Source organism: Pseudophryne corroboree, chromosome 1 (genome assembly GCF_028390025.1).
Source record: "Pseudophryne corroboree isolate aPseCor3 chromosome 1, aPseCor3.hap2, whole genome shotgun sequence".
NCBI classification, from domain to species: domain Eukaryota; kingdom Metazoa; phylum Chordata; class Amphibia; order Anura; family Myobatrachidae; genus Pseudophryne; species Pseudophryne corroboree.
In genome coordinates this window covers 319,069,359-319,091,883 of record NC_086444.1, presented here as the reverse complement: position 1 = coordinate 319,091,883, position 22,525 = coordinate 319,069,359, and the positions used below count along the sequence as shown (strand labels likewise).

The 22,525-nt window shown below is 43.1% G+C and overlaps 1 protein-coding gene across 13 annotated transcripts in view; it reads left to right on the top strand.

Moving 5' to 3' along the window:
* Nucleotides 1-22,525, top strand: part of NCOR2 (nuclear receptor corepressor 2) — a 713,121-nt gene that overhangs the window by 323,854 nt on the left and 366,742 nt on the right. For all 13 annotated transcript variants that reach the window (XM_063964578.1, XM_063964589.1, XM_063964577.1 and 10 more), the window contains exons 5-6: nucleotides 17,373-17,552; nucleotides 20,230-20,343. In XM_063964578.1, coding sequence (XP_063820648.1) covers nucleotides 17,373-17,552; nucleotides 20,230-20,343 — 294 coding nt within the window. The remainder of the gene's footprint in view (nucleotides 1-17,372; nucleotides 17,553-20,229; nucleotides 20,344-22,525) is intronic.

Here is a 22,525-nt window from a genome sequence, read left to right as displayed (position 1 = left end):
TAAATCTATGTTTGTGCCAGTGACGATGCGATGTGATGTAATGATGCATCGTGCTGTCATATACACTATATGAAATATCATATGGCGCAATGTATCATTACATACCTTATGCACTGCATCGTCCCATCTGGCTTGTTGCACATCAGATGAGACGATGCCAGGAACGACTGATTGCAGTAACACACTATACGCTTATATGATGTGTATGATATATTGCTCCGATCCGCATCTGAGCGGTCTATCGTACAATATATATCACATAGTGGACCTCATTCAGGTCCAGTTGTTACTGTGCGCTGATGCGCAAAGTACCGATGTTTGGTAGTTTGCGCATGTGCAGAACCATTTGTACGCATGCGAGAATTGGTTTCTGTTTGTGCAACCCCATGGGTCACGCAGGTGGCTGATGGTGCCAGGGAAGAAGGTACTGCATCTTAGGATGCAGTTTGGATCAGTAATGCATCAGGAGGCGTAACGCCACCTGTGCATTACCATATTAGTGCTGTCGCTGCTGCTTCTATGTAAGCAAGCAGCAGTGATATCACTTCCACCCACTTCTGAGAGAGGGCCAGTGTGTACCCAGCTTGTGTGTGTTCACATATCTATGTGGATATAGATATCTGTGTGTATAGGTCACCTTCTTGTTAGTACAATGATGTAATTGGCCCATCCTGTGGCAGGAACGCAATGCATTAAAGCATGCTGACAGTCATGCGGTTAAACACTAGAATGGAGAAGACTCTGTCTATCAGCAGCTATTCTATTGTCAGCGTGGAAGCTCAGAAATTGCTCGGATTTGCATGCAAAATAGTCTAGAGATTACAGACCTTGGTGCACAAATCCAAAAAACATTCACTGAGCATTGTTTCTGCGGTTGTCAATGCCTCGTTAATTGCAGAGGTCAGAGGAAAACGGCCAGACTTTTCTCAAGCTGACAGGAATGCGACAATAAATCCAATAACTGGATAATACAACAGTGGTATGCAGCGGAGTATCTCTGAATGCACAGCACGTCACACCTTGCACTTGATGGACTGCAGCAGCAGAAGACCACACTGACATGCAGTCACTGCTTGCTCCTTTCATGATCAAATAAATCACATTTTGTTGTATAATTTTGTAGCTATTTGATATTTGCCCTGTAACATCTGTTTTGATCCTTTTATAATTGTATCTAGTATTGATTATCCAGGTACAGCACGTCGGACTCTTTGTGGCACTATATAAATAAAAGATAATGATTAAGAAGACAAAACTGCACAAAACAAAAAATGGTTATCCTTCTTAGCTACTGGATATTTAGGATCTAGTATTTATAGCAACACTGAATATTTTGTAGTTGTATTGTATTGTTATGTTTTGCTTTGATGAAAATTCCTGTGGTAGTGTAAAATCGTTCCCCCCCAACCATACTTAATTCTCCCTATAAAAAAGGAAGTAGAACAGGACATTTGTGGGTGTGTAAATACTTACTGCAGAATATCACTAGGATTACTAACAGCAGAAGAATGCTGTGGAAAAAGAAAGTTGTTCTTACTCCATAATTGTATATTTCCCCCAAACCTTAAGTTCTATTCACCAGCAATTTAGTATGAATGTATATTATATATGTATAAATGAATATGCTTGTGGGGTATTGCTTGGACAGTCATTTCAAAAAATATTTTTGAGAGAAGAATTACTGGTTTGATGATTCCTTGTATATTTGTCTTTTACTGTAGCAGGAGGAACCTATTCTCTGGTTTCCGTTTCTTACACTGAAACAAGCTAGAACTTTCTTTTGTTTGGGCGAAGTAAATTATTTTATTTATATTTCTCTGACGTCCTAGTGGATGCTGGGACTCCGTAAGGACCATGGGGAATAGCGGCTCCGCAGGAGACAGGGCACAAGAATAAAAGCTTTAGGATCAGGTGGTGTGCACTGGCTCCTCCCCCTATGACCCTCCTCCAAGCCTCAGTTAGATTTTTGTGCCCGAACGAGAAGGGTGCAATCTAGGTGGCTCTCCTGAGCTGCTTAGAATAAAAGTGTATTTTAGGTTTTTTATTTTCAGTGAGTCCTGCTGGCAACAGGCTCACTGCATCGTGGGACTAAGGGGAGAAGAAACGGACTCACCTGCGTGCAGAGTGGATTGGGTTTCTTAGGCTACTGGACATTAGCTCCAGAGGGACGATCACAGGTTCAGCCTGGATGGGTCCCGGAGCCGCGCCGCCGGCCCCCTTACAGAGCCAGAAGAGCGAAGAGGTCCGGTGAAATCGGCGGCAGAAGACGATCCTGTCTTCAGACTAAGGTAGCGCACAGCACCGCAGCTGTGCGCCATTGCTCTCAGCACACTTCACACTCCGGTCACTGAGGGTGCAGGGCGCTGGGGGGGGAGCGCCCTAAGACGCAATATAACAGATAATACCTTAGGTTGGCAAAAGAATACATCACATATAGCTCTTGGGCTATATGGATGTATTTTAACCCCTGCCATTTTTACAGAAAAGAGCGGGAGATAAGGACGTCGTGAAGGGGCGGAGCCTATCTCCTCAGCACACAAGCGCCATTTTCCCTCAGAGCTCCGCTGGAAGGACGGCTCCCTGACTCTCCCCTGCAGACTTGCTACAGAATCAGGGTAAAAAAGAGAAGGGGGGGCACTATTGGCAGCTAAAAATTATATAAACAGCAGCTATAAGGGAATAACACTTATATAAGGTTATCCCTGTATATATATATAGCGCTTGGTGTGTGCTGGCAGACTCTCCCTCTGTCTCTCCAAAGGGCTTGTGGGGTCCTGTCCTCTATCAGAGCATTCCCGGTGTGTGTGCTGTGTGTCGGTACGTGTGTGTCGACATGTATGAGGAGGAAAATAATGTGGAGGCGGAGCAATTGCCTGGGTTAGTGATGTCACCCCCTAGGGTGTCGACACCTGACTGGATGATTGTATTTAAAGAATTAAGTGATAATGTCAGCACTTTGCAAAGAACGGTTGATGACATGAGACAGCCGGCAAATCAATTAGTGCCTGTCCAGGCGTCTCAGACACCGTCAGGGGCCCTAAAACGCCCGTTACCTCAGTGGGTCGACACAGACCCAGACACAGATACTGAGTCTAGTGTCGACGGTGAGGAGACAAACGTAATGTCCAGTAGGGCCACACGTTACATGATCACGGCAATGAAGGAGGCATTGAACATTTCTGACACTACAAGTACCACAAAGAAGGGTATTATGTGGGGTGTGAAAAAACTACCAATAGTTTTCCCTGAGTCAGATGAGTTAAATGAGGTGTGTGATAAAGCGTGGGTTTCCCCCGACAAAAAACTGCTAATTTCTAAAAAAATTATTGGCACTATATCCTTTCCCGTCAGAGGTTAGGACGCATTGGGAAACACCCCCTAGGGTAGATAAGGCGCTCACACGTTTATCTAAACAAGTAGCGTTACCGTCTCCTGATACGGCCACCCTCAAGGAACCAGCAGATAAGGATGCATTACTATATATGCGTGATGCACAGAGGGATATTTGCACCCTGGCATCAAGAGTAAGTGCTATGTCCATTTCTGCCAGAAGAGCGTTATGGACGCGACAGTGGTCAGGCGATGCGGATTCCAAACGACATATGGAAGTATTGCCGTATAAAGGGGAGGAGTTATTTGGGGCTGGTCTATCGGACCTGGTGGCCACGGCAACGGCTGGAAAATCCACCTTTTTACCCCAGGTCACTTCACATCAGCAGAAAAAGACACCGTCTTTTCAAACTCAGTCCTTTCGTTCCCATAAGTACAAGCGAGCTAAAGGCCATTCCTTCCTGCCCCGGGGCAGAGGAAGGGGAAAAAGACTGCACCATGCAGCCGCTTCCCAGGAGCAGAAGCCCTCCCCTGCTTCTGCCAAGTCTTCAGCATGACGCTGGGGCTTTACAAGCAGACTCAGACATGGTGGGGGCCCGTCTCAAGAATTTCAACGCGCAGTGGGCTCACTCGCAAGTGGACCCCTGGATTCTACAGGTAGTATCGCAGGGGTACAAACTGGAATTCGAGGTGTTTCCCCCTCGCCGGTTCCTGAAGTCTGCTCTACCAAAGTCTCCCTCCGACAGGGAGGCAGTTTTGGAAGCCATTCACAAGCTGTATTCCCAGCAGGTGATAATCAAGGTACCCCTCCTACAACAGGGAAAGGGGTATTATTCCACGCTGTTTGTGGTACCGAAGCCGGACGGCTCGGTGAGACCAATTTTAAATCTGAAATCCTTGAACACTTACATAAAAAGGTTCAAATTCAAGATGGAATCACTCAGAGCGGTGATAGCAAACCTGGAAGAAGGGGACTATATGGTGTCTCTGGACATCAAGGATGCTTATCTCCACGTCCCAATCTACCCATCTCACCAAGGGTACCTCAGGTTTGTAGTACAAAACTGTCATTATCAGTTTCAGATGCTGCCGTTTGGGTTGTCCACGGCACCTCGGGTCTTTACCAAGGTAATGGCCGAAATGATGATTCTTCTTCGAAGAAAAGGCATCTTAATTATCCCTTACTTGGACGATCTCCTGATAAGGGCAAGGTCCAGGGAACAGTTAGAAGTCGGAGTAGCACTATCTCAGGTAGTGTTACGTCAGCATGGGTGGATCCTAAATATTCCAAAATCGCAGCTGATTCCTACGACACGTCTACTGTTCCTAGGAATGATTCTGGACACAGTCCAGAAAAAGGTGTTTCTCCCGGAGGAGAAGGCCAGGGAGTTATCCGAGCTAGTCAGGAACCTCCTAAAACCAGGCCAGGTGTCAGTGCATCAGTGCACGAGGGTCCTGGGAAAAATGGTGGCTTCTTACAAAGCGATTCCATTCGGAAGATTCCATGCAAGAACTTTTCAGTGGGATCTACTGGACAAATGGTCCGGATCGCATCTTCAGATGCATCAGCGGATAACCCTGTCGCCAAGGACAAGGGTGTCTCTTCTGTGGTGGCTGCAGAGTGCTCATCTACTAGAGGGCCGCAGATTTGGCATTCAGGATTGGATCCTGGTGACCACGGATGCAAGCCTGAGAGGCTGGGGAGCAGTCACACAGGGAAGAAATTTCCAGGGCTTGTGGTCAAGCATGGAAGCATCTCTTCATATAAACATTCTGGAACTAAGGGCCATTTACAATGCCCTAAGTCAAGCGAAACCCCTGCTTCAGGGTCAGGCGGTATTGATCCAATCGGACAACATCACGTCAGTCGCCCACGTAAACAGACAGGGCGGCACGAGAAGCAGGAGGGCAATGGCAGAAGCTGCAAGGATTCTTCGCTGGGCGGAAAATCATGTGATAGCACTGTCAGCAGTCTTCATTCCGGGAGTGGACAACTGGGAAGCAGACTTCCTCAGCAGACACGACCTCCACCCGGGAGAGTGGGGACTTCACCCAGAAGTCTTCCACCTGATAGTAAACCGTTGGGAAGAACCAAAGGTGGACATGATGGCGTCCCGTCTAAACAAAAAACTGGACAGATATTGCGCCAGGTCAAGGGACCCTCAGGCAATAGCGGTGGACGCCCTGGTAACGCCGTGGGTGTACCAGTCAGTGTATGTGTTCCCTCCTCTGCCTCTCATACCAAAGGTACTGAGAATCATAAGAAGGAGAGGAGTAAGAACTATACTCGTGGCTCCGGATTGGCCAAGAAGGACTTGGTACCCGGAACTTCAAGAGATGCTCACGGACGAACCGTGGCCTCTCCCTCTGAGAAAGGACCTGCTCCAGCAGGGGCCTTGTCTGTTCCAAGACTTACCGCGGCTGCGTTTGACGGCATGGCGGTTGAACGCCGGATCCTGAGGGAAAAAGGCATTCCAGATGAAGTCATCCCTATCCTGGTCAAGGCCAGGAAGGACGTAACCGCAAAACATTATCACCGCATTTGGCGAAAATATGTTGCGTGGTGTGAGGCCAAGAAGGCCCCTACAGAGGAATTTCAACTGGGTCGTTTCCTCCATTTCCTGCAAACAGGACTATCTATGGGCCTAAAATTAGGGTCCATTAAGGTTCAAATTTCGGCCCTGTCGATTTTCTTCCAGAAAGAACTGGCTTCAATGCCTGAAGTTCAGACATTTGTAAAAGGGGTACTGCATATACAGCCTCCTTTTGTGCCTCCAGTGGCACCTTGGGATCTCAATGTTGTGTTGAGTTTTCTAAAGTCACATTGGTTTGAACCACTCACCACTGTGGACTTCAAATATCTCACATGGAAGGTGACGATGCTGTTAGCCCTGGCTTCAGCCAGGCGTGTGTCAGAATTGGCGGCTTTATCATATAAAAGTCCTTACTTAATTTTTCATTCTGACAGGGCAGAATTGAGGACTCGTCCTCAATTTCTACCTAAGGTGGTTTCTGCATTTCACATGAACCAACCTATTGTGGTACCTGCGGCTACTAGGGACTTGGAGGACTCCAAGTTGCTTGACGTTGTCAGGGCCCTGAAAATATATGTTTCCAGGACGGCTGGAGTCAGAAAATCTGACTCGCTGTTTATCCTGTATGCACCCAACAAGCTGGGTGCTCCTGCTTCTAAGCAGACGATTGCTCGTTGGATTTGTAGTACAATTCAGCTTGCACATTCTGTGGCAGGCCTGCCACAGCCAAAATCGGTAAAAGCCCATTCCACAAGGAAAGGGGCTCATCTTGGGCGGCTGCCCGAGGGGTCTCGGCTTTACAACTTTGCCGAGCAGCTACTTGGTCAGGGGCAAACACGTTTGCAAAATTCTACAAATTTGATACCCTGGCTGAGGAGGACCTGGAGTTCTCTCATTCGGTGCTGCAGAGTCATCCGCACTCTCCCGCCCGTTTGGGAGCTTTGGTATAATCCCCATGGTCCTTACGGAGTCCCAGCATCCACTAGGACGTCAGAGAAAATAAGATTTTACTTACCGATAAATCTATTTCTCGTAGTCCGTAGTGGATGCTGGGCGCCCATCCCAAGTGCGGATTGTCTGCAATACTTGTATATAGTTATTGTTACAAAAATTCGGGTTATTATTGTTGTGAGCCATCTTTTCAGAGGCTCCTTTTCGTTTTATCATACTGTTAACTGGGTTCAGATCACAAGTTGTACGGTGTGATTGGTGTGGCTGGTATGAGTCTTACCCGGGATTCAATATCCTTCCTTATTATGTACGCTCGTCCGGGCACAGTATCCTAACTGAGGCTTGGAGGAGGGTCATAGGGGGAGGAGCCAGTGCACACCACCTGATCCTAAAGCTTTTATTCTTGTGCCCTGTCTCCTGCGGAGCCGCTATTCCCCATGGTCCTTACAGAGTCCCAGCATCCACTACGGACTACGAGAAATAGATTTATCGGTAAGTAAAATCTTATTTTTATTTTTTTGTGAAAGGAAGGGAGCATTTGTTTTTGTGTTTTATTGTACACTTGTTTTTACTAAATGACATCTTCCATGCAAAATGCCAAGGCAAAACTATAACTGGAAAGTACATCCTCAGAACTTTGCATGCCTACACAATGGTCTGTTCTGCCCTGAAACGTGATTTGTCACTGCTATTCCATCCATCTGTATTCTACGGGAATGCAGTTAAAATGCTGGCTGTCGGGATCCTGGCATTCGGGATACTTATGGCAAAATATCGACAGCCGACAATGCCGCCACCCGGAATCCCGGCGCACCAGGGCTATTCCCACTCATGGCTATCTACGACACCCATAGAGTGGAAATAGATCATGTGGTGAGCGCAGCAAACCACTGAGCCCGCAGCGTGCCTGCAAGGGACCTAGCGTTCGCCCCGCTGCCGGCATTCTGGTGGGCGGGATGCCACTGTCGGGATATTGACAGCCGACATCCCATCCACTAGTAAACCGTGTGTAATCCGTATTCTCCAATTATCCATTTTCTCTAGGGGAACAGGCTGTAATACCTTTTTTATGGTGTTAATATTTTTCGGTTCGAATAAAGATAATATTTGGATGTCTGAATCACTTTGTTTTGAATCCTGCCCAGATCTTGGCTTCTCAGAGTTGTTGAGACATGGATTTACAAGCTATTTGCTACCAGTCTGTTTAATGGGAATAGAAGTACAGTAGCTAAGCCATCTTTGGGTAATGTAGCCGCAAAAAAAAATAAAAAAAATGCTAATGTTATTTCCAGATCATATCGTGGTGCTCAGCTGCATATCAAGGAATAATTGCATTTTCCATCCAAATTTAAATGTAGTCCCATATGGGGGCTCTATAATGGAGCCTAGCTGTGTGCTGTAATTATTACATTCTGTTGTGTACATGTAGGGAGTAGGTAAAAAATTAAAATAATTAGAAGTTACTGCAGCAGAAGCAATGTGTTCATTAATAGTACACATGAAGTTTGTAAAATAAAAGATTGTAAAGAATAAAGTCATTCCATAGCCTGTTATGTGACATGTTGTTATGAACATTTATTTAAGCTAACATGCCACTCTTTTTAGTTTTTTATATAATGATCCTCTGAAGATTATATAAGTGAACTCCATTAACTTTAAAGTGGATTGGGTATGAAATGTCAACATTCATTATGTATACTGTGATGAAATGTCGACACTTCATCCTGGAGACTTACCTTCTCCTGGTGGCTTCAGCAGCGTATTTCTGGTCCTGGCGGTCATGTGACCGTCACTTACGGATCAGACCTCTGGTGTTCAGGTGAGTATTTTCCCACTATCCCTAATAACTACCCAAAGCCTAACCCTCCCTCTAGTGCGTATCCCTAACCCTAATGGCCACAGTTTAATCCTAATGTCGATATGCTAATAATTTTAACAAGGTCTACTTAAATGTCGGCATTGTGAATGTCCATACTGTTACTGCAGACGTTTTGACCAAGTCCCCTTTAAAGTGAACCTATCATTATGTAGTGAAATCCTTCAGCATTTGTACATAGCCAGTTGCAGTGTCCAGTGTGAGAGGAGAAGCCTCCCAGGGTGTGGGGTGTGTGCCAAGAATTAATATTTAAGGTTTGTTTAATGACAACTGAGAGCTTGGGGGTACCACACTTTTTTTTATTTTTCTTGCCCCAAGCGCCAAAATTTCTTGTTACGGCTCTGGCAATATTGGTAACTTCTATCTATAGTGCATGTCAGTATGATCAATACAGCATAATATGTTACTGCACACCGTCAACGTAAATGTTCAGTATGTTGGGTTGATTGTCTATATAAATTTCTGTTCAGTTCGCAGTTATGTTGTTGAGGTGACTGATGGTCTTTTGTGCATTAAGTGGAAAAAACTAATCTATAAAGATAAATAAATGCGCCACCCAGTGGTCACATTATCATGAAAGCTGTGGCTAAAACCCTGAAAATTTCTGGGCCTGGCAAATCGCTATACTACAGCACACGATGGCATTCTACATACTGTAATTGTATGCTTTCAACTTTGTGGCAACATTTTAGAGAAGTCAGTTTCCTATTTCAGCATGAGTATGGCCATTGGCACAAAGTGAGGTCCATCAAAAAAAATGGTTTGCCGAGTTTGTTGTGGAAGAACGCAACACATCGAATACTTATGAGATGAATTGGAGTGCCGACTGCGAGCCAGGCCTTATTGCTCTGGCTGAATGTATTGGAATCCCAGCATTCATATTCCAAAATCTGGTGGAAAGCTTTCCTAGAAGAGTGGCGGCTGTTCTAGCACCACATTTGGGGCTCACATTCATACTAATGTCCATGGTTTTAGAATTAGGTATGTTATTGGTAGCCTACTGTAGGTTTTTTTCATTTATATTGTTTGCTGTTCAATGCCCTTTAACTGAGCTTTTCTGTTTTTATGGTATGATATGCTGTAAGTGGACATGGAACGTTTAGGTAATGGAAACAGTAATTTATGTTAGTGTAATAAGTGTTCTTTGTGCTTGACAATCTGTAACTGAATAGAAATAGCTGTGACCTACAGTATGCTTTATGTGTATAAAGGCGCTTGCACTCTACTATAGCATAAAAATACTGCGCTGATGATCTATTCAACAGGGAAACCATTGTCATGAAGAAGTGCAGACAGTTGAGAACTGGAGCAGGTGGTAATGGTGGCAAGGTGCCACCTGTATTGTGTCATTAATACTCAAACTGCAGCTGGTCTGTCTGCATATTATAAACATCAGTTCTCCTTAGTCTGACTTCCAATTACGGGAAAACATAATATCTCCATAGGTGTACTACACCAAACTAAGAGAGCCCTAGAGGCTCAAATCACAACATACAATTTTCCAGCTACTGAAGCTGTAGAGGGACAAACAACTTGGCAACCAACAAATATACCTACGGATATATTGCGCACCTCATGTATGTCATTTTGTAGACGTGAAGGTCCATGTGGATCAGAACGGCTTGTCGGTCATTGTGACATGCAGGTCTTGGTCTGATCCCTGCTGGGCACAGTGCCTGCCAGTAATGTGTATATTCCACACCAGACAGGTGGAAGGCTATCTAGCAGTAGCACTACCAGGATTTTCCCGGTCTTTATGCTGGGTGGATGATCATAAAAACACTATCCATAATAAAGAGGGACTGTGCAGTTGTTATTAGCAGTTCATGAAAACAAATGGATTGGAAGTGTAATTACTGAGCAGGCATTGACTAAATCATCTGCCAGAAGAGCAAACAAGCATCATTATTTCATTATTCCAAAAGCTGCTGGTTTCCCTGTCCCCAGCTACAGGTTAATAAGGTTTTGTAACCCTTTCTTGAGCGCAAGCCATTTCCTCTCTAAAGGATACAGTAATCCCAGTGAACAAAAGGAAAAGTACTTAAAGTAATCTGAAAACACATTATACTTTCACTCTATTATATTTCACTTATTATACTTTCATTATACTTTGCATATTGGAATGTATCTTTTGAAGTGTTAGATGATGATTATTATATGTCCTGTTATTTAGACTTACTGTATTTGTCACCTAAGGGGTTAAACACTATCACGCCACTGTTTCCCGTTTTCTACCTGCAATGGTGTGGCTTGGCTGGGTTAAACTGATGATGTCATTGTCTCTCTTGTAGGCACAGAAACACCAGTTTCATTGTGAGTGCGCAGCTGGTGAGCAGGGAAGGGAGGATGCCAGGCTACTGGGCAGCTCCGAGCTGCAGAGTTGGGTTTCATTTGGGAGGAGTGGGGGGAGCGACTATATTTTGGCCTCCTGCTAAAGTTTCCCCTCATGGGATACATCTTAAAAGCTTGATTTAGAAAAGAAGAACAATTTGTAATCTCTGTGTCAGAGAAGTCTGGCATGCTGGTTCCAGGGACACAATAACGTTGTATATTGTATATCCAACAATCAAGTAAATAATTTACAACGGCTTTTTGTAGTTCAGACATGCTACTGTTTCCCATAATGGCAATTAAGGCTTACTCTTGACAAGACTATTATTTCTGATAACCTTAATTAGTTGTAAAGCCGCCACCAACCCCTGTGCTGCAGAATATGATGCCACCTTATAATCTAATGTGATTTACGATGGGAATTTTTTAATGTGCTGCTCTTAAGCATTTAGAAAAAAATATTTTTATATGGAAAGGGTAAAAACTGGACAAAGACCACCTGGGTGAGACTTTAAATAGCAGCTGGGGTAATCCAGCTGGACTATTTCAAACTTGGCCAACAGAGCTCCTCCTACGAGAGAGATTTTCTATTGCGATTCTTGGGATTTATTATTTTTATATTGCTTTGTTAGATATCAGGTTGCAAAATTAAATGGTGATTGAAAAATTTTGCTGTTTACAATGAAGAAATTCCATATACCAGTTTATTGTTCTCTGATCCCAGTGTATGAGCCACCACTGACCTTGGTTGTTTGCCTGTCTACCGGCACCCCTCTCAGTATGTGCTGGTGTTCCTTACAGGTGTGGTAAGTTAGATAGACTAGACTTACGTCGACCACTATTGGTCGACAGTAAGTAGGTCGACTGGGACTCTAGGTCGACATGAAAAAAGATTGACATTAGTTTTAAAAAAATTTTGGTGTCGTTTTCTTCGCATGGCTCGCGCTTCAGGCAAGGTGCCTGGTTACTGTTCCCAGTTGTAGTCCACGTGGATCGTAAAGTATGAAAAAGTTCAAAAAATTAAAAAATTTTTTGAAAAACTCATGTCGACCTTTTGTCATGTCGACCTAGTACATGTTGACCTAGAGTCTCTGTTGACCTAGAAACCATGTCGACCTACTTACTGTCGACCTAGACATTTTCGACCTAGAGACCGGATCCCGTACCTTACAGTGCTTCAGTAATATTACCTTGTGCAGCCCTAATGTCTACACCTGCTATTAATATTCTTACTACCCAGTAACGTGCGGTGGGGTGAGGCAGGTGAGTCAGAGCCTTTCCTGTCATACTAACGTTTGTGCCAGAGTTTTTACCGTATAAAGTATATTTAAAATACAAAGGATATGTTTGAAATATCTTCTCTGCATTATTCTAATCATTTTTATAGCCAAAACTCTGGAGAAAAAAGTCTATGGCAGGTGAGGCAGTGCCTCACCTGCCTAACCTTTCCGCACATCTCTGATCAAAACTCACCAAATTTCCAGGAGTTTATATGGCTGCACCTGTGTATAATGCCCAGATGTACGCTTTGGATCATATATTGCATGTAAATCTGGCTCTGGTGCTAGGCAGTACCTCCTGAGCCATTTAGCTCACCGCACGTCCCTGTTACTACCCCTTATCCACTTCTGCAGTCATGTGTTTTAAGAAGTTTGTGCCTACAATATAATTATAAGACAATTTGTTATGACTTTTCCGAACAATTAAAAGTCAGTGTGTCCAAATCTGAATCAAGGCTTTGTGTGGCTTCTTAATAGAGAGGTTCTCCCTAAGGGAGGGACAAATTAAGAAGGAGTGTGGACAACTTATTTTCCAGAGAGGATCTCAGACGGTTACTCTGGTGCAGGTGGTGCTGACACAAGCTGAGCCGGCCTGGTTGGCTCGCTGCTATTCTTTTTTTTTTTTTATGCTGTTGGTGGCCATATTTTTGCTCTGTGCCCTGATCCTAGGGCTTGGGCTGCTGATCCTAACAGCTTGGGCTGCTGCCAACAATGATATTGGCATCCAGTCATGGTAATTCAGGTATCCAGGTCTCTGTAGTTTAGTGGATGTTTATCTTGCTTGGGTTTTCCTCATTTACTCTGGACGTGCCTGTAGCTAGCATTCAGGTTTGAACAATTGAGACCCTATTGTTCTTTATTTATGTTCATTTGTTTATGTTGATAAAATCTAAAGTCTGACCTCGTTTGTTCTTAAGAAGGGGTAATCGTGCAAGAAAACTGTCCCATTCTAATGAGATACGTAGCATTTCTTAGCAGGCTGCCTGCATTTACACAAAAGGTATGCTGGGGCTCCCCTTTACTTCTGGCTGTTTGCCAAGGTAATTCAAGTGGCGAGCCCTAGTCTCAGAAGATGACTTTGTCAGAGCTAGAAGAAGACAAGTGACACTTGGCTTTAAACCCTTTGAGTCTTTTTCCGATGAGTCTTTTGTTAGTACTGTTATAAAGTCAAAGTCAATGTTTTTGTTGCTTTCTAAATACTGTATAGTTACACTATTGTTCTAGACTTGTTCAGAAAAATATGCAAGTGTAATTTTTCTGCCTATCTCAGTTTACTAACATGTGACGATGCTTCAATACTGCAGATTTCACTTTACCCTGGGCAGAATGAAATAAACCTGTTGTCAGTAATAACGTAGTACAGCTCAGCTTCTTGGCAGTACAAAGACACAATACTCTGTTGTACTCTATTAGAATATAATGCTCTGTATTCTTTTTGTACATTTGTAGTTTTCCAGTATAACGTGTTCTTTTATGTGGTTTTGCACATAGTATATAGACTGCAGGTTAAGCTTCTAGTGGATGTTTTTCTTTGCCTTCGTTTATTTTCAGTAAGTGAAGTGAACCACACATGGTTAGTGACCTATGACGTGAGAGAAAGTCAGCTAATATGCTGAAGGTGATATCAGACCAGCGTTTCAAGACATGGCGCTCTATTCTACAACATCTGACACACTGTATAGTCATACCCTCCAACTGTACCTTTTTTATGGTCTGTACCTGTCAAAAAAGGCTTTGTATCGATTTTTGACTCTTCAAATTTACATTGAAAGTATAGGAATGGGGGTATGGACATGCCCTTTTAACCCGTGGCCATGCCCCCTTTCCTTTTGTACCGTTTTTTATGTGTAAAATGGTAGAGGATATGTACAGTATAGTGTTTTAGTGCTCAGGGTTTGGAATACTGCTCTTTTATAAATGCGAAAAATGTTTATTCATAGAATGTTCATCTGACCTATAAAATCTGTAGGTATTTAGGAAACGTTGTACATACTTAAAATATAATCAGACATTTGAAGTATAAAAATACCCTTAGGTTAGATTGATTTTGTAGACTCTGCTATTTGTACCCCAAAGGACACACCATAGACTGGTTCGCAAGGTTCAGTTTGACGAAGTAGAAGTTTTCTTCAGTTTATTGAACAATGACCGATGAGGTGAAAGGGGAACCTGGTAATGAAGGTTATGTTTAGCCTGTCATTACATTCTCCTCTCCAATATGTTCTTGGGAGAAATCTTTGTAAACTTTTAATACAAAAAATACACTTTCAGCGATACAGATGTGTCCTCCTAAATCATTGCTGCAGTCACGCCAAACAGCCCCTCTCGGAACACCAGGTCCAGTGAGAGACTTCTAGTGTCTGGCATCTTTTTTTTTTTGCCAAAAAGTGTCTTAGACACAATACGGTGCGACGAGGATGCATCTGGAGACTGTGCTGATTAATTTAATTTGTGACACCTGTAAATCTGTGTGCGACTGAGTCTGAATCTGCATAGGAAGTACTACATTGTCAAATTCCTTTGTGTTTCATATGCAGACTCGCATACAGATATGCAAGTGTTGGATATAAAATTAATCAGCAGTCTCCTGGTGTGTCCTAAGCACATTGTATTGCGTCTAAGATTTGTTTTTGGCAATAAGACGCCCAACGCTGAGTTGTACAGGACCTGTCAGCTCACTCCTGCTAGGCATCTCTGGCTGTGAGGCGTATTGAGGCTAGATGTGTGAGGACACATCTGTAGCAGTCACAAAGTATTGCACGTGATTACTCCAGTTTACGTAAAGTGCACTTCTTAATGTGCCCCATCTGCGTGTGTCCCATTTCTGCACCAGTAGCCACGGGTTGAGCATAGGTAGAGAGCGGGATCTTTGCTTCCAACAGCATGGCCACATGGGTTTGCATTAAAGAACTTGAACATAAATGTACAGTAGGACATGTCCACTGACCGACAGTTGGTTAGTGGTCTGTGTCCAGCCCCTGACCGTTACAGAATGTACATTGGGGAAAAACTGCCCGTGTGCACACACCCTAAGAAAAACAACCAGTGATTGAGTACATTCTAGCAACACATTTTTGTAAATACATGATTTACAAAGTCCAATTATATTTAATATAACAGAAATGTGCAGAAATGTACTGTATGCTGGTAGATTTCCTTTTAGTTGGTGCTCTCTTGCTTTTGTATGTTTGCTTACTAAACTAAAACCAGTGAAAACATGTAATCCAAAACATATGGCACTTTTAATGTTGAAGCCATCTTTTCATTTAGATAACTTTTTTATAGTCTGCTGCCCAAATACGGGTTGAGTATCCCTTATCCAAAATGCTTGGGACCAGAGGTATTTTGGATATCGGATTTTTCCGTATTTTGGAATAATTGCATACCATAATGAGATATCATGGAGATGGGACCTAAATCTAAGCACAGAATGCATTTATGTTACATATACACCCTAAACACACAGCCTGAAGGTAATTTTAGCCAATATTTTTTATAACTTTGTGCATTAAACAAAGTGTGTGTACATTCACACATTTCATTTATGTTTCATATACACCTTATATACACAGCCTGAAGGTCATTTAATACAATATTATTAATAACTTTGTGTATTAAACAAAGTTTGTGTACATTGAGCCATAAAAAACAAAGGTTTCACTATCTCACTCTCACTCAAAAAAGTCCGTATTTCGGAATATTCCGTATTTCGGAATATTTGGATATGGGATACTCAACCTGTAATGCCAAAAAGTCAGCTTAGTATAATCCTAAAAGCTTTGTTGTCCCCAGAAAATGTTGCCAGTCTGGTAGTGTTAGGAAGTAGCCAGGTAGGGAACAGTGTAATCTGGCGGGACACTGATATAATTTAAAAAAACTATTGGCCACTTGCTGACTGGACATAGATATAATGGTGCCCAGCAATGCCCGCTGAGACAGTATTGTATGTTGAGGAGGAACCGATCTAGAACATGGACAGTGGTGTCCTCTGCAATGTTCCCGTCATCCAAAACTCGCCATGGCGCTTAAAGATGGGAGAGGAATCTCTATTACTGTGGCCATCAGACCCCTAGAGCAGGATAGTGCTGGGTGGCATGTAAAAAAAAAAAAAAAAATAGCAGCGCCCATGAAATTTTATCCTGGGGAGAACACTGATAAAAGAAAGACTTAGCACGTTATTAAAGCAGCAATCTCTTGTTAACAAAAAAATGATGTGCGCGCCTGTAGCATAAATCACTGTGGATAGCTGTAAGTAGTAGCATGGTAATTTCCTTTTCTTTGTGGTTTGTTTCTTTAGAATGCTTTGATTTATAATCCTTAAGATTTTGCTGCAGTGTAATGTGACTACTGTGGCACATACTATAGTGAGCAGCAAGGCTTTTGTATGCCTCTCTGAGTTCTATTTTCACTTTGGCAACCTCCTTCTCCTTTTCCCCTGTCTGCCATCACATGACATGCTGACAATTCTAGAGTGTGTGTCTGGCAGCCGTAACGATTCTTGTCCAGAGTGATAAAAAAAAAAAAAAAAAAAAAGATACTAACATAGTAGAAAACATTACCTTTTAAGCATCGGATGCATGCTGAGAAGGTACTTACATTGCTATTTAATGAAATGAAACATATATGTGTTTATGATTTGTTTCTGACCTGGTGGCAATGTATGTTTCAGAAGATGTAGTGGTCAACTTGGCTCAGATGCACAGGCAACTGACATCATCTGCTATAGTTAATACAGTATTCATTTTAGATAAAGATGTTGTTGAGAGAGCTGACACTTTCCTATACATCGAGCAGACTTTTACCCCCATTTTCAGAAAATACTATACAGTGTATAGCATACTACAGCAGTTTCCACTATACTGCACAGCAAGTGCCAATAACAAACAACAACATTTCTGTGGAGACATAGACACTGTAGATATATTTTTTTTTAGAGCTACTTTGTCTGTCTGTCTGTATAATTTTATATTATATGTTAGGTTTAAAGAAGGCAATTGGCCTCTAGGTCTTGGTCTGATGATCATTTTGGAGGTTTACGTAACCACTGACATTGTATTTTACTACCCACAGGATCGCTGCATGACTGGGAAAATAGAGCCTGTATCGCCCTCAAGTCCTCCCCACGCTGAAGGAGACCTGGACCTGCTGCCTACTAGGCTTTCTAAGGAGGAGCTGATCCAGAACATGGACAGGGTGGACCGTGAAATTACCATGGTAGAGCAGCAAATAACCAAGTTGAAGAAGAAACAGGTCTGTCTGTTCTAAGAGTGAAGTGTGTAATAAGAACTAGCATAAATTGGAGCCACTGATAAAGAATTGTATACCTTCTACTGTGGATTATAAGATTATTAGTGGTCATCTCAAACACCTTTTATAAAGGCATTTAACTTCATAGCTGTTATTGTCACAGAACCACCTGATGTTTTACAGTATCCTTTGTACACTGTATTATCCTCTATACCAGTGGTTCCCAAACGTTCTTGATTATGGCACCCTAGAGTATCAGCATTTCTTTCACGGCACCCCAAGGATAAAAGTTAATTCATTAAGAAAACTGTGTCTACCTGTAATCCTTTAGGTTCAGTTATGTGGTGGTGTACAGTTGTGCTTATGATTGTCCACATTTTTTATGCTTGGCAGCCAATAGCACTGGTTGTTAAGGGTGGCCAATCCCAGGATCGGGATTGGCGGGATCCCAGCCTAAAATTGGCCGGGATTCAATCCCGGGATAGGTGCTTCCAATCACAGGGATTTCGGGATTGTCCACCACTTTAGTATTTTCTATGCCGGGCAGGATTGAGCATCCTCAGGGTGCTCAGACGCTGCCCGGCTCCCTCTTCCCACCTGCCCCTGGCTCCTGCTGGGCACACTGCGCAGCGTGACGTGAAGTCAAAGGTCACGCTGTGCAGCCAGCTGCCCGCCAACCCGCCGGACCTCACCGCCGCCCTGCACTTCCCGCCTGCTGGATCTCAGAGGAAGTGTCCCGCCTGCCCAGATTGAGGTGAGCTATCTGGGCTGTGCTGGGTTGGGCAGGGTAAGGGGGGTGGGACTCATTGAAAAGCAGCCAATTCCGGGATTGATCATTTTTCAATCCCAATTCCCGGGACTGAAAAAATGGCCCGGGATTGGCGACCCTACTGATTTTGCCTATCACCATAAATAATTTGATTTGGTCCTGGACCACCAACCCGAGACACTCCTGCAAGAGCCTTGCGGTACCCCAGGGTGCCTAGCAACACACTTTGGGAACCACTGCTCTTTACCAACTATAATGTTGTAATGGTAATGGAAGATGCACTCAGCTGTTAGCTGCTGGGTTCACAAACACCACAAAATAGGGTGAGGAGTATGGACAGTCTTTTGCTATACATATGATTTATACTTTCATATGCAAGGGACCTGCTTACTAAGGAATGAGGAGCACATTCTGTGTGAAATGGTAGCTTTACCCTCAAAATACAGTACATGTACATTGATGGTCTTCCACGTCCTAGTGAAAAGGGCTGGGATCGGAAATCAGAAACAGATCTTCCCCTTGAAGAGCACAGAATGACCTTTTTGTATATTTCAGATCGTTTCATTTTGGAAGCTTACTTTAGATATTTGAATGCATTTAATCCCACAAATGTTTACTTTTAACTGTAGAAACTACTAGAGGGCTGAATAGTGACATACGGTATTATAGGGAGTTCACTAGCTTCACTGTCTGACCAGAATATGTGCTTAACATGCCAACATGTTTGATGTTCGTGCATAACGTGCATGGGATCCAGCCAGTGGTTGCAGATTGGATATGCACATTGATATACAGTAGATCTTGTGGTCACAAAAACACACAAAAAAGGATGGTTCCCTAAAGGGTGGGAGAGAGATGTGTATCTGGGCTGGAATGTAATGGCCTGTGAGTTGTGGACAGTGATATGTTTCAGCAATGAAGGAGACTGTGTTGAAAGCAGTATTGTTAACTGCAAATTAAAGCAAAACAAAAAAAGGCATAATAGGCTTTCAATAGTATGCCTATAATCCAGTACGCCTATGATTTACACAGGTTCTGTGGCTGGCTATAAAATACTAGCCTGCCTTTCATCTGGTTTTAATCAGCCACAGAACTTGTGTTTATCATAGGTGTCCGGGATGAAAGGATATTATGGCAAGCCTAATAATAAATAAGAGTGTTACTTTGAACTTATGAACATATAACAGAGCTGTGTAATTTGAAATGCACTTTCACATATAGGGCCTAATTCAGTAAGGATTGCAAATTCTGCTAATTACCAGACGTTGCAATCCTTTTCCTAGCATGCTGGGGGCCGCCCATCGCAAGGCTAGGCCACCTAGCATGCTGACCGCCGCCTCCCCCCCTTGATAAAGCAGAAATTGCGATCGCGGTGTAGCCTCCTGCCGGCGCAGCTTAGCTGAACCCGCAGGAGGCCCGCAGACCATCTTGTTGATCGCGGCAGCTGCGTGTGATGTTATACAGTCGCCGTGATCACCCCCGGACACGCCCCCATTTGTCTTCCTCCACCCCCGTTTGCGCCGCATCGCCCCTACAGCGCTCCATCTTCTCCCTGGAAGGAGATGTATAAACCTTGAGAGCTAAAGCACTAACCAATCCGCTCCTAACTGCCATGTTACAGGCTGCATTTGAAAATTGACAGTAGCTGATTGGTATTTTATCTCTTTCAACTTTATCTCTCTCCAATGTTTGATACCTCTCCCACTTGGTGACCTGTCTTCAGCTAGCAGTAGTGGGCTGTTTCAATCTCCAAACATTGTGTCAGTGTAAATCTGTAGCTTGTAAATGTAAATGCATTTTATTTTACTTGTATCTACTTACTTTTCCTAGTCTGTCAACTTGTAGATCCCTTTATAGCACTTTATAGCACTTTATAGCAATTTAAAGTCATTTTTTCTCTCCCCTACCTAGCAACAATTAGAAGAAGAAGCAGCCAAACCGTTAGAGCCTGAGAAGCCCATCTCTCCTCCACCAACCGAGTCAAAGCACCGAAGCCTGGTCCAGATTATATATGATGAGAATCGGGTGAGTACTAGTAACTTTATTTCTAATTGTCACAGAAAATTTCTTTGGACTACAGCCTGTAGTATAATGTATGTAGTATTTATGCGTGTTAATCTGCCAGGTTCAGAGCTTTCTTTATTTTTATTTATTTTATTTAAAAAAAAATGTATTTAGTAATTTCAATCACTTGGTGTACCACCAGCGTCTGTGTCTTCAGCATTCCTTTCATACCTCCCATTGGCCCATTCTCCCTAATATTAGTCTGATTAGATGAGCGGATAGGAAACAGTGAACAGGTCCTATCAGTAGCTTTCAATACAAATCAGTTCTGGCATTACTGGCTGCATACTGCACCATGGGGGTAATTCTGAGTTGATCGCAGCAGGATTTTTGTTAGCAGTTGGGCAAAACCATGTACACTGCAGGGGAGGCAGATATAACATGTGCAGAGAGAGTTAGATTTGGGTGTGGTGTGTTCAATCTGCAATCTAAATTGCAGTGTAAAAATAAAGCAGCCAGTATTTACCCTGCACAGAAACAAAATAACCCACCCAAATCTAACTCTCTCTGCAAATGTTATATCTGCCCCCCCTGCAGTGCACATGGTTTTGCCCAACTGCTAAAAAATGTCCTGCTGCGATCAACTTGGAATTACCCCCCATATCAGAAGTAATGTATCAAGTAGTTATTGAACAAAAAAATACTTGATAGACTTTCTGAAATACCTTAAATCCCAGTCTGAATGAAGATATATTAAAATATACAGAATTTAAGGACACAACTGATTTTGAGAATACTAACAGCTATTATAAAGTTTTCTTTTAAGTCAGGAATTTTTGACTCCAGTGTTAAGTACTCTAAATAGGTAATGTTTTCAGGATATTTGTCTGTGGGACAATTTTATAATGCCCTAGTGACAAATACGGCCCATACATTTTAAGTGAGGATTTCCCGATGCTGATCCGATTAGCCGGTAGACTCTGTTGATCAGCGATTTCTCGGGGGAAACCTGAAAATACTACATGTTAAATAATACGTCCCTGACTTGCAGGTTCCGGTCATTATTGGATTGAAATTGGAAATCAAGATTGTCCAATGTGTTGGATTTTGCCGATACCCCCAACCCACCATCGGCAAAACGGGGAATTGCAGATGTATGGGCCCCAAAACATAAAACTGGGAATACTGGTATATGTACAACTGGCGGTTTTAGCCGTAGCAACCACATTTTACAGGTTATGAGCCAGATGTAATGAAGTCCAAGTTGGCCGGTCATACTCTGATGTCTTTTTAAAGCAGCAATCATGTACAAGGCAAAACCATGCCTTGTCCATGATTGCCGCTTAAAACAAACGTTCGGCAGGGAACCCGCATTTCCGGCCAACTCTGACTTCATTACATCTGGCCCAATGTGTCTAATACAATTTACACATTAAAAACGTGGTTGCTATGGGCTATAGTACACTTTTCTTCAACACATTTCCTAAATATCATTTCAGTCTGACTATTACTTTTGAGTGTAGCTTTGTTAAAAAGGAGTAAGATTACACAAATCCTATTGTTTATTACACCGGCTGAAGCCACACTACATATTCAGCCCAGTGTAGAAAGGTGATCTGATGTAGGACAAAAGAGTTACATGGCAAAGCCTGTCATACTAGTCATGTTCCCTGTGACATAATTTACCTGTGTTTTAATTTAAAGGTGCATACACACTGGTGATATTGTCATCAATATCGCTCATTTTTACCCTCCTGAGTGATATTGTTTACAATATCGTCCTGTGTGTGTGCTGCGAGCAATGCCCAATGCGTTCTCCCAGGGGTTCTTTCAAAGGCGGCTGCCCCACTGTCTGCTGTACATGCAGCTCAATATATTGTCAGGAGCTGCATGTTTGTACCGGCCACGGCATTACGTCACTGTGCGATATCGCATAGTGTGTATGCACTATGTTGGCGGCCCGGGAGGGGAAGGGAAACACTAGGCGGTATTGCTCATGGAGCGTATTGCCTAGTATGTACCCACCTTAACAATCTGCAGCCTGTATTTGTTACCTTCAATCCTAGCCAGCCACATACTATAGCACTGCCTTCCTTCTGGTCCAGGATGCTGTACAATAGACCACACACCATACATACCCCGCTTACCCCTCCACCATAACTAAAGAAAAAAAGGTTTCAGATTAAGTGTAAAGGCTACTGTT